The sequence below is a fragment of the Patiria miniata genome, unplaced genomic scaffold (assembly GCF_015706575.1).
Source record: "Patiria miniata isolate m_02_andy unplaced genomic scaffold, ASM1570657v1 HiC_scaffold_5, whole genome shotgun sequence".
Taxonomy (NCBI): domain Eukaryota; kingdom Metazoa; phylum Echinodermata; class Asteroidea; order Valvatida; family Asterinidae; genus Patiria; species Patiria miniata.
In genome coordinates, this window is record NW_024037072.1 from 24,434,099 (window position 1) to 24,447,245 (window position 13,147).

General features: G+C 39.6%; 1 protein-coding gene across 1 annotated transcript in view; it reads right to left on the bottom strand.

Moving 5' to 3' along the window:
- LOC119741303 overlaps positions 1-12,059 on the bottom strand; it is a 77,945-nt gene extending 65,886 nt beyond the window's left edge. Inside the window, exons 1-3 of the mRNA XM_038217054.1 lie at positions 11,944-12,059; positions 4,135-4,259; positions 2,816-3,109 (exon numbers count right to left, since the gene is read on the bottom strand). Of these exons, the coding sequence (XP_038072982.1) occupies positions 2,816-3,040 (225 nt within the window). The 5' untranslated portion in view covers positions 3,041-3,109; positions 4,135-4,259; positions 11,944-12,059. The remainder of the gene's footprint in view (positions 1-2,815; positions 3,110-4,134; positions 4,260-11,943) is intronic.
- Positions 12,060-13,147: the final 1,088 nt, after the last annotated feature.

Here is a 13,147-nt window from a genome sequence, read left to right on the forward strand (position 1 = left end):
GGCAGATAGGTTCTTATAGACCTGGAGAAGATATTTACAAGGGGTGACACCTGAAATTCTTTTGGGAAGAGTGCCTAATTTGCATAAATCTTTAATCCCTGTCGTGTAATATATTTATTCCCATATTTGGGTATATTTCTATTTTTTTATTTTTTTGAAAAGTGTATTTTGGGGATTCTACCTACATATCTTTACTTAAATAACATTTTCCAAAGCATATGAGTGACTGAATAATTATGAGGACATAGTAACGATCCAAAATGGCTACTATTATGCCCTAAAATTGCGCGCATTTACCTTGTCTCCAGATATCATCAATTAGTCTTGCCAAACATCAGCATTGATGAACTTCAAATTCACCAAGTAGCTAACTGGTACAGTTACCCTATTAAAACCTTATGCAAAATCATGTGAACAATGATAACCCTCATCGAATTCAAACAGAAAATAAACATGTTTTGATTCTGTTTGAAACACGTTTTTTAAAAACAAATCTGTTCTTGAAAAACATGTTTTATTTGGTTGGATTTCGCCACCTCAAAAAACAGGGAAAAAATAAAACAGTTTAAAAACATGTTTCAAACCTGGTTTTTGAACCATAAAATATGTTTTATTCCTGTTTCAAACATGTTTTAAAAAACAATTCTTTTTCAAAAATGGTTATTAAAAGAAAACCGTTTTTGAAAAATAGTTGTTTTAAAAACAACTAAGGATAAATTGCTGGTCAGGGAACCATGCATAGTCAACTAGCTGTTGATAAGAATCCTGTAACAATAGCAGTTTAAAATCATGTGAAAGCAGGCTGCCGTAATGATTATACCTACAGCATTCTAAAATGGCAGAAAATAACAAGATCAACTCAATCTGTGTTATCTAGCTAATCCAAATGGTACATGCATAAATACAGAAACTTACCATGCAACTATGGTTGATGATAATTGCACTCATTCTCTTTGCATATCCGTGCATGCAACAATCCAGGCATAAATTTACACACACCATGACTTGCCAGCTCACATCAAAATTTCAAAGTACTGGCTATAAAACCAGACAGATACTAATCCAATAGTTGTCTACAACACCAACCCAACATACTGATAGCTACTTGTGTACAAAAGACAAAGAGTACAATCACAAATTTGATGCAATTATTCCTGACTACATGTCTGCCTGTCCTATGCCCACTGCAGTACTGATTCAAATTGTAACTGAAATAAAATTTTCCATACATCCAGTACATGCATGAGGTCACCAAAGGTCAAAGGAAGTAGTGCACTCTGGGTAGCATATGCCTTTCCAGAAAACAGAACGAAAACAACCAGAAAACAAGGAAAAAACAGTCTGGACATTGATGTACCAATTGGTTAGCCCAATACTTTTCAAAAAAAATTCTAAGTCCCCCAAAAACAGTACTAAAACAGACATTTAGCTTACAATATTGTTTTAAGCTCCACCAAAACAGCAAAAGAACAGTGCAACATTATTAAAAACATCCTTAAAACATGTTTTTCTCCTGTTTTGTTGTGTGAGGCACAACAAAACAGAATAAAAACAAAATGTCATCAAATAAAACAGCCAGGAAACAGTTGGTGGAACATACTCATTTTCAGGAAACAGGGAAAAAATGTATTTTATTCCTGTTTTCTTACAAAAAACAGGGAAAAAACGTGTTTTAAACAGAAATAAAACAGGAATTCTTCAACAAAATTCGGTGAGGGAACATTGTGATATTTAGCCCAGAAAACAAAAACTGGGAAAAAACGAGGTGCCCATAAATTAGGCTAACAAGTAGGTGAAGGGTTGCCTAACGTGGAACACTGGAACAAGTTCAAGGAAATTCCCAAAATTATTGTTGAGAAAACGTTTTGGCGTAGACAAAATTATTGTAAACAACAATAATCTCTTATTTAGGGGGATTTCGTTGAACTTGTTCAAGTCCCAACGTTACCCTTCCCGTACTAGCCCAATTTACGGACACCACATTTTCTCCGCTTTTGGGGTCTTTTGGGCTAAACATCAAGATGTTATCAATTTTCACTTGATTTCCCACTTATTTTTGTTAGGGTAACTATGCCAGTAAGTAACTTTGTGAATTTGAAGCTCATCGATACCCACGTTTGGCGAGACTCGTTGATGATATCTGAGGAACTTTAGGGTAAAATAGTAGCAATTTTGGTTCTTTAATATGTCCTCCTAATTATTCAGTCACTTATATGTTTTACAAAATGTTATTGAAGTAAGAATATGCAAGTAGAATCACCAAAATACACTTTTCAAAAAAATAGTAAAATAAAAATATACCCAAATATGGGAATAAATATATTACACGACAGGGATTACGATTAATGCAAATTAGGCACCCTTCCCAAAAGAATTTCAGGTGTCACCCCTTCTAAATATCTTCTCTAGGGCTATAAGAATCTATCTGCCAAGTTTGGTGCTTTGGACCAGTCGGTCACGATTCCGACCATATGCCACCTGACTAATACACGAAGGTAACGATTAAGTCATTACATTGGAAGTTAATGTACATGTATACTATATGTATACCAGTGCACCTACTGTAGTAATGAATGAAAGTTGCATCACTTGTGTTGCTTGAGGCAGTTTTAAAGGACATAGGCGTAGCCAGTGCCATTTTTAAAAGCAAGTCGTGCCCTTTTTTGTCCCATTGGCCGTTGTGGGTGCTTTTTTTTTTTAATTTTGCGCATGTATCGCCCTGAAAAGCACCATATATTGTCCATTAGTGTGCACAATCTTCGATGCTACCAGCTCCCGCTTCCCATAATGATAAATAGACGTTACTCACAACTACCTTTGTTTGATAAGAGTAAGGCGGAACTCTGTACCAAGTGACAATCAACAACAACGATGTCGTGAAGTTGGACTGACTAGGGAAGACCTCTCTGATTGTTTCATCTGCTTCACAGAACAACATCTCATTTCGGGGTGTCCGCAGACTGAATTGACGAAAGCTTAGGGCGCCCACAATCCCGGTCGATATGTCGGTCATGAAGACTGCAATCAGTGGTTCCTTCATCAAGGGTATTGGGTCGCTTGGAAACGTAGTTAGGCCATCATTGAATGAAATCACTCCATTTGTGTTCACCTGAAAAAAGGTTTTTACGAAAAAGGTTGCGTATTGTGATTATTATGTAAGTAAGCGACCATGATCCAAAATATTGTTATTGTCTGGTGATCTTCCGATGTTACAAAAGAAAAAGTTGATTCAGTTTCATTAAGGTGTACAGAAAACAAGGGGTTTACAAAACGAAAACACCTGTCTTGACCGGCCTTGTTTTAGGGAACTAAATTTGAATCCTTTTCTTAACTTTCCTAAATTAAAAGTTCATTATGTTGGGTTGAGTTTAACTACGAGATGTATATGTTTCGTTTACACCTCATGTTTTTTTTCTCGTTTCTTCGCCTTTAATATCACTCGTCTAAATTATATTGGGAACAATACAGGGTGAGTAAAACCCAAGTGGTTCCTCACTATTTTTCAAAAGAAATTCTGCATATAGGGCTTTACAAATCTAGGATATAAAAGCCCAATTAATGAGCTTTCTTTTAGTGTAAGAATCATTCAAATCGCTCATGTACTTTTCAAGTATGGAGTTTTGAACACAGACACCGTTTTTATTTAACCTTGTCCACGAATCACAAACAAAGAACCCTCTTATAACAATGGTAACTGTCGATTATCATAACATTTATTTAAAAACATGCTGCTTCAAATGTTAAAATTACATGCTTTATATGTTAAGAGTTTATAGCATTGCCCTGCCTACTACTTGCCTACCCAGGGGATGTATAAGATTATTCTGATATCAATTTGAGGATTACGACATGGTTTAAGTTTGACTGAATACCACGTACCTTAGATGTGATTCGTGGACAAGAATACAAAAAGCGGTGTTTGTTTTCAATTCCATAACTCGAAGAGGACGTGAATGATTCTTTCACTAAAAGAAAGCTTATTTAATTGGGCTTTCATATCCTACATTTGGAAAGCGCTGCATGCAGAAATTCTTCAAAAAATAGAAGGCACCATTTGGGATTCCTTTCCTTTTACTCACCCTGCATACATTAGTTTAGCATCGCTACAAATAACTCAATACAATTGGAACTCACATAGAACGAGGTGTAGTTTCGACCCAAGAAGGGAAAGGGTATAGATATGGGCACTTCCCCAGATGTCTCGTCATCTACAGAGGGCACATAGATTACGTCTGGCCCAATAAATGGGAACAACACATCTGAAATGTAATTCACAATGTGCATCGATGTTTATCTGTCTCTTGTATTACGTACAATCATGTGTTCGAGGACCGTTTTCAAATCACATAAAAAGAGGAAATTCAAATTTTTCCCAGACTTTGTACAGTGTTTTTCTATTTTCAATGGCACACATTGGAAGTAAAAAAAGAGGAAATCAGCTGATCTGAGGAAAAATTGCATGCCTGTATTATACTCCTCGAAAATAGGCCACATACATGACATACACAGGTCAACTTCTTGGGCCTAAAAAAAAAATTACCAAAAAAAAACCCTGGGGGGGAAGCCCCCCGAGACCCCCCTTAGGTGCGCCACTGGCGAACTCCGACCGAAAGTGCAGCTTGAACCAAAAGTCTAGTCGGCATGCCTACAAAGTACGACGAACCTGATAAAGATCATATTTTGTATTACAATGAACAAGGCAAGCTTTCAACAAAAACATAAAAGCCTCACTCACAGTAATCCCCACCCCTAGAAAAAGAGTAATCTCAGTTGGATATAAAAGAATCTCAGTGGAGCATGGAACAGAGCAGGACATTGTATCGGTGACGAAGGCGTTTGTTTCTTAAATATTGCTGCAGGTGTGAGAATATAACAATAATAAGAAATAAAATTGTTATTGAAACCAGACTTACAAAGAACTCTTTGTCAATGCCTCGTACACTTCTGTCAATACTCTTAATTTGACCAATTAGCTGCTGAACCTGCTTCCTAGAATTCTTAGCTACTGCACTATTGTCATTGAATTTCTGATCTGTTTTGGAAAAATGATTAGGATTGTCTGACTGTACCTGAGCAACCTGGTCATGCTTGGCCCGAAGGTCATCTTCAAGTTCCCCCTTGGAATTGCACAAATCATTGTGTTCTTTACCCAAATCTGCAACGCGTGCATACAAATCATCTACAGCATTATGCGTCCCCTTAGTTGTGAAGGATTTGTTTGTCCAACTCTTGCGCATTTTTCTCGACAATCTCAAACATCTGCAACCCCAACCCTAAGCAATGCTGACACATGTTCTGTGATTCGACCCTCAGTGCCTATGAGCAGATGTTGAATACAGTACCTACAATCGGGGCTGATGAACTTGTTATTGTGATCAATTTTTTTTTCAGAGGAATGAAATCTAATTTCTCATCCACCCCTGCCTGAATCATTTCATTTGTGAAGAGGTCATCGTGAATCTCTGGTTTTGGAAGCTTCAGCCTTGAGATGTCCCCAGTGATCTCCAGCAGTTCCTCAAACACCGGCTTGAAATATGCAGTTTCAATGTTGACCCCGTCATCTTTCCCACCTTCGAATATTTCCAACAAGTTGACAGATTTGACAGAGTGACTGTCCTCGACATTCAGAACTTAGATGACACATTTAGTACTTTTACCGCCCTTATCCCCAGAAACATGCAGCCATAAAGCATCGTCAAAGCTTTTCGCAATCAAATTTGTTTCAACAGATTCTGTGACAATGTGTTTTATCATATTTGCAACACCCTTGATCCGACTAAAGTGAAGAGTGCTCCCACCACTACCCTGAAAAGAACCAAACTCAAACTCGTCAGGATGTTCTGATGAAGATCTCATTGTTTGTCGGGTTCCCAACAACTTGTGCCCGGTTTCTTTTTCCAGTGTTTTCTTAAGGAAAACCCACATGGTCTCTGGCATGAGGCTACGTAACCCACTGATTGAAATTTTCAAGCCAGCTGCTTGGGATGCTGTTGCATACTCTTCTTTTTTCTTTTTTATATTCCATGCGCGCTGAGCAGCAACATCATCCAAAGAAGCCGACACCAGGGTTGAGGGGCGTGTTCCTGCCACTGAGGGAGTAGTCATACCAGAGCTTGACTGTGAACCAGCACTTGAGGCTGAACTAGGAAACATGCTGCCAGATATGAGTTTGTCTACCTTTTCGATCAATTGACTCCTTTTACGGAGACTCTCTTTTGTACATGTAGAGCTTCCAACCTGAGCAACAGGAACCCTAACAAAAACCTTTGGACGCCCATGTTTGCCTTGAACTTTCAAGAGATCCTTAACCGCAGTCCCTGAACATGCTGAACTAGCTGCAATATGTCCGAGTGCCGAGTTTTTTAATTCATGTACCCCACATGTCCTGTCAACTCCTAAGAACTGTTTTGTCTTCGAATTCCCTGATTTTTTTGTTTTCTGGGAAAAAAATTGGCTACCCGATCACCACTCTTTTCAATTAATTTTCTAGCGCCAAAAGTTACATCTTTTATGGTTATTCCCTCCACTTTCCCTCCTCTACTCTCACCCTCTCCTTTCCTTAAAGGGAATATACAACATTTGCAAACATCGAAAAATAAAACTACCAAGTTTTTGCGAAATACCTTAATAGGATGTTGGTAAATGACAGTCTAAAGCATCCTGTAAAATTATGGCACCTGGTATACTGTCATTTTCAAGAAAAGTGGTATTTTTGTATCAATTTCCAACGCTGATCGGCCGATCAGCGTTGGAAACAACTGGCTTTTTTTCAAATACTGGCCCCAATTGACCATCGCACTTGTTTGCAATCGATTACAAACCTATGAACGGGTACGAGCCAGCTAGACTGGTTCCCTGACCTTACAATTCCCCAATGTATGTAAACTGCTCTGTTTCTTCTTATATGGAGTCAGGGAACCAGACTACAGGAAAATGATCGTTTTTCTTGGTTTTTATAGCATTTTCGAACCCAAAACCTCCAAAAAGTCAGTGTAACTATATTTGCTTTATATTTCCAACCCCCCAATCCCATCCATTTCTGAAAATTACAGCAAAAGCAAATGATGTATATTCCCTTTAATTTCTATATCAATCAGTCACTCACTTCATCGAGATTCGAACCTCTGACGCTTGCTTGATACACGAGACTCTTAACCGCTAGGCCGCGCACGATCGCTGTTGCAATGATCAATCTTTGGACGTATTTGAAGTATCCATTGAAATAAACTAAATATTCATGAGAAAATAAATATTCATAATGACGTATTGCACTATCATTGGCCGGCTCATGCGACATCTCATGCAACGTCATGGTTATCGATTGTTATCCTTTTTCAGATGTATATTTTTCGTGAAATTTCCAGATTCATTTTTACACGTTTGCGTATCAAAATTTCAACATGAAATTTCACAAAAATTAGACATCCGAAAAAGGCAGCACTTTCTGGCTAGCCTATAAAGAGGGTGAGTATGCTTCTAAAGCAAAAAAATTCTACAAACTAAGGCTAAATGTGAAAATCAAAATTTGGCAAAGTGCGACACGTTTTTGTACATGTGGATGTGTGGCCTATGTTTACGGAGGCAGTCCAGTAAATAGGTAGCATAAAATGGTACGACAGTAGAGCGCGTAATGAATATGCATGACTATGACGTCACTAGAAGCTCATGAGTAATATATCACTCTTAGTCCAGCGGATATGTGAAAAAATTGTGCACTTTTGCATAAAAGCGTGAAACTTGGCACAGATGTTTATATTCGTGCGAGAAAATATTTTAGATGTGGAGCCATCGCAAATTTACCCTTTTAGGGGCGTGGCATCCATTTACAAAAAGGGGGGCGGGACTTGTCGTGCCCGCAGTAAAAATGGTTTTTCCCACTTGTTACAAAAGCAGGAAACTTCACAAAGACATAATTATATAGATTATTAGTGTTTTCCAGATTCGGAGCCACCACAAAAGTACCTTTTTAGGGGCGTGGCAGCCATTAAAAGAAAAGGGGGGGTATAATTATTATGCCCACTTTGGAAAACATTGTGCCATTTCATGAACGAACAAAACATCCCACAGACGTTTATATTCATGAGAACAAAAATTCCAGATGTAGAGCCATCTCGAACACACCCTTTTAGGGGCGTGGCAACCATATAGGAAAAAAAAGGGGGGCGGGGTTTTCATTATGCCCACCCTGGAAATATTGTTCCCACACTCATAGAGAAATGGAACTTTCCACAAACATTGACATTCATGAGAAAACAAATTCCAGATGTGGAGCCATCTCGAACACACCCTTTTAGGGGCGTGGCAACCATATAAGGAAATAAAGGGGGGGCGGGGTTTTCATTATGCCCACCCTGGAAATATTGTTCCCACATTCATAGAGAAATGGAACTTTCCACAGACATTGACATTCATGATAAAAACAATTCCAGATGTGGAGCCATCGCGACCACACCCTTTTAGGGGCGTGGCAGCCATATTGAAAAAAAGGGGGCGGGGTTCTCATTATGCCCAACATGGGAAAAAAATGTGCCCACATCTCATAAACGAATAAAGCTAATTCCCACAGATATTAATATTCAAGAGAAAAAAAAAGTCACACGTGAAGCCATCGTAAACACACCCTTTTAGGGGCGTGGCAGCCATAGTAAAATGGGGGGGGGGGGGGGGTAGTCAAGATCCCCCTATAAAAGAAAGTTCTTATGTAGAGCCACAGCAAACTCATCCTTTTAGAGGTGTGAGGGGCCTACTCACTGTGCCCACAATTGCAATTTTTATATTTTGTTGTTGATTTCTTATAATGTGGATTGGCCCATAACCTATATTATTTGGTAATACAATGACTTACCCCAAAGAGCATGGGTAAGTACCGGTAGGCTAACCTGTGTTATATTGTTCAATGTGTGTACTTGCACCTATATTATCATGCACATCTAAATTCCAGAGTGATTTCATAATTACAAATACACAGCACACAATGGCAGCCCTTAACATTTAACATTAAAGGGCCATGGAAATCCTTTTTTTTACGGGGGAGTGTAAAATCCCCCTACCCCTTACCCGTTGCGCCGCATTGACAGCAGATTGGGTAACAACACGATGTACTCGCCTCACAAAGTGGTGGACACGTCCACTATGACTTCACATTCAATGAATCTGTGTACCCCCACCACACAACCCCTCTGTGCTCTTAAAAATGGTATATCAAGCTCTTATGAGTGTTTTTTTTTTACCCCGACCAAATCCATTAAAAAAAATTATACGTTATATAGATGCGACACTGCATATGCCTTTTGGTCTGTCAGAAAAAAAGGCAGGGGAAACAATGTATTTGAAGAAGTAACACTAGTCTTTCCAGGACTAACTGAGGTACCCCAGTTTATACCCCTAATTCAGATATTGATGCAGTTGAAAGGTTATCAATAATTCTTCAGACTAAAGAACCAGTAACTGGGTTAATATAGATGAGGCAAGAATGCATAGTGTAAGAAAACAAAGGGTTTGTCAACAGTAAATTCCAACTATAAAGGCGGCCCTACTCCAACACATTAAACAGCTATCTGAGGTGGATTTTATTATATGAAACGCGGTCAAAATTTTCCACGTTGTGCATATTGAGTACCCCCCCCCCTTTTAAAAATGGATGCCGCACCTCTAAAAGGGTAGGATTGTGATGGCCTCACATTAAAAAAAAGAAGATTTTTATGAATGTATTGTCCGAGTGGAATTTAATCCATTTATGAAAGGTAGGCACAACTTTCTTTTATAGGGGCATCATGACTACCCCCCCCCCCCATTTTATTATGGCTGCCACGCCCCTAAAAGGGTGTGTTTACGATGGCTCCACGTGTGATTTTTATCTCGTGAGTATTAATGTCTGTGGAAATTAGCTTCATTCGTTTATGAGATGTGGGCACATTTTTCCCATGTTGGGCATAATGAAAACCCCGCCCCCCTTTTTTCAATATGGCTGCCACGCCCCTAAAAGGGTGTGTTCGCGATGGCTCTACATCTGGAATTGTTTTTATCATGAATCTCAATGTCTGTGAAAAGTTCCATTTCTCTATGAATGTGGGAACAATATTTCCAGGGTGGGCATAATGAAAACCCCGCCCCCCCTTTTTCTGATATGGTTGCCACGCCCCTAAAAGGGTGTGTTTGAGATGGCTCCACATCTGAAATTTGTTTTCTCATGGATGTCAATGTTTGTGGAAAGTTCCATTTCTCTATGAGTGTGGGAACAATATTTCCAGGGTGGGCATAATGAAAACCCCGCCCCCCTTTATTTCCTTATATGGTTGCCACGCCCCTAAAAGGGTGTGTTCGAGATGGCTCCACATCTGGAATTTGTTTTCTCATGAATGTCAATGTTTGTGGAAAGTTCCATTTCTCTATGAGTGTGGGAACAATATTTCCAGGGTGGGCATAATGAAAACCCCGCCCCCCTTTTTTTTCCTATATGGTTGCCACGCCCCTAAAAGGGTGTGTTCGAGATGGCTCCACATCTGGAATTTTTTTTCTCATGAATATAAACGTCTGTGGGACGTTTTATTCGTTCATGAAATATGTGCACAATGTTTTCCAAAGTGGGCATAATAATTAAACCCCCCCTTTTCTTTTAATGGCTGCCACGCCCCTAAAAAGGTACTTTTGTGGTGGCTCCGAATCTGGAAAACACTAATAATCTATATAATTATGTCTTTGTGAAGTTTCCTGCTTTTGTAACAAGTGGGAAAAACCATTTTTACTGCGGGCACGACAAGTCCCGCCCCCCTTTTTTAAATGGATGCCACGCCCCTAAAAGGGTAAATTTGCGATGGCTCCACAGCTAAAACATTTTCTCGCATGAATATAAACATCTGTGCCAAGTTTTACGCTTTTATGCAAAAGTGCACAATTCATCGATATTTTGTCACATATCCGCTGGACTATCTCTAGTGTCGCCCCACTTACCGATGATATCACATTTAACAAGTCCTCTTTCTACTGTCGCGCCGCCACCCTCTAGTGTCGCCCCACTTACCGATGATCATCATCAGATTTAACAAGTCCTCTTTCTACTGTCGCGCCGCCACCCTCTCGTGTCGCCCCACTTGATGATCATCGGCAGATCGGTAAGTGGGGCAACAGTAGAGGGTGGCGGCGCGGGTACAGTAGAAAGAGGACTTGTTAAAATTGTGATATCATCGGTAAGTGATCGATGCAGCACATACAGTGTGCATCTACATGTATATCTATCAGTACCGTGCGTGATATATTACTCATGAGCTTCTAGTGACGTCATAGTCATGCATATTCATTACGCGCTCTACAGTCGTACCATTTTATGCTACCCAGTAAATAGCCCCATAAATGTGGCCTATTTACTGGACTGCCTCCGTAAACATAGGCCACACATCCACATGTACAAAAATCGTAACGACTTTGCCAAATTTTGATTTTCACATTAACTTGATTAAGGCTTAGTTTGTAGGTTTGTTTTGCTTTAGAAGCATACTCACCCTCTTTATAGGCTAATCAGAAAGTGCTGCCTTTTTCAGATGTATATTTTTCGTGAAATTTCCAGATTCATTTTTAATTTTTACACGTTTGCGTATCAAAATTTCAACATGAAATTTCACAAAAATTAGACATCTGAAAAAGGCAGCACTTTCTGACTAGCCTATAAAGTGGGTGAGTATGCTTCTAAAGCAAAAAAATCCTACAAACTAAGCCTAAATGTGAAAATCAAAATTTGGCAAGGTCGACACGATTTTTGTACATGTGGATGTGTGGCCTATGTTTACGGAGGCAGTCCAGTATTATGGGGCTACCCAGTAAATAGGCCACATTTATGGGGCTATAGTACACGATGAGCACAGATCGCCATGCCGCTCATCTTGAAGCAAAATCAAGGCTTGATATCATCCTTATATAAACCCTACATGAACAAAATCTACAACTTACTCCTCTTCTGCAAATACAACAGTGGTTTCTAGGCTCACGAGGCATTCTTAACCTATCAAGTACGTAACTTTGGGCGATGAAAATACTATACTAGCTTCCATAAGTTCCAGCAAAGACACTTCGAAATCACCACGTGCGCAACCTCGTCCCCAGTGCTTACTTAATTTCCAACCGCGTTTCCTAGAGCAGGTAGAGGTGGGCGCGTACTGATCGACACCCTGGGGACGAGGTTGCCACGTGCGACGTTCACAATGAGACGTGTCCCTAGAGTTCCCAACGCTGTAACGAACCTGTATAATTGTAAACATGGCACCATGCTATTGATTGCCCCAAGGGAACCGATAGAGCGCGCTCTTTTGAAATTGGTATTTGGCGGGTAGTCTGATTCCCAGACCAAAAGATTCCGACTATTCCTGATGAGATTCATCAGGAATAGTCGGAATCTTTTGGTCTGGGAACCAGACTATTTGGCGGGCCGTTCGCTCGTACCCTGCAAACACATATGATGCATCATTTGAGACGACGTTCACAGGACGCTGGGATACTCTGATGAATTCACGCTCTGATTGGTTGGATTTTGCTTGACCTGTGACCTGCGGGTCATCACTGTCATGACTCTGCAAGGTTTGAAACGGCCGTTAAGACTGATTCATTACTCTTTTATTCCAGTTTAGAGATATTTTTTTTCGTTGAAAAGCGTTACAATGAAGGAAATTCTGTTAAACATATCTGTGTTGTAAATTTACAATTCCCGTCGGATTCCATTTATATATGCGACGCTTAAAATTTCGTCCACATGGTCCGCAATGAAACAGAAATCACATCTGGTATGGAATGTGCGCAATTCATAGAGTTATATAGTCGTGTTCCCTAACGTGGCGCACTTCGAAGCTTATCCAACTTTCCTCGTGTAGTGTTGCCAAACCTCTTTGTTGATAAACCTCAAATTCATGCAGTGAAATACTGGTACTTTTACCTTATTAATGCTTGCTATTTAACCTCTGTGAACAATTTCGGTTTCATAAAATGTAATCCGACATGCAAAGACGGTCGCGTCCGGAAATTGGGCACAAATTGGCGGAGTGTTCCCTAACGTGGCGCACTTGAATAAATCTCAGAAAATTCCAAATTAACATTTAAGAATTTCTGTAAACTTGATAAATTCTGATAAATCATTATTATCTTTACTTACAAACCCAGCCAG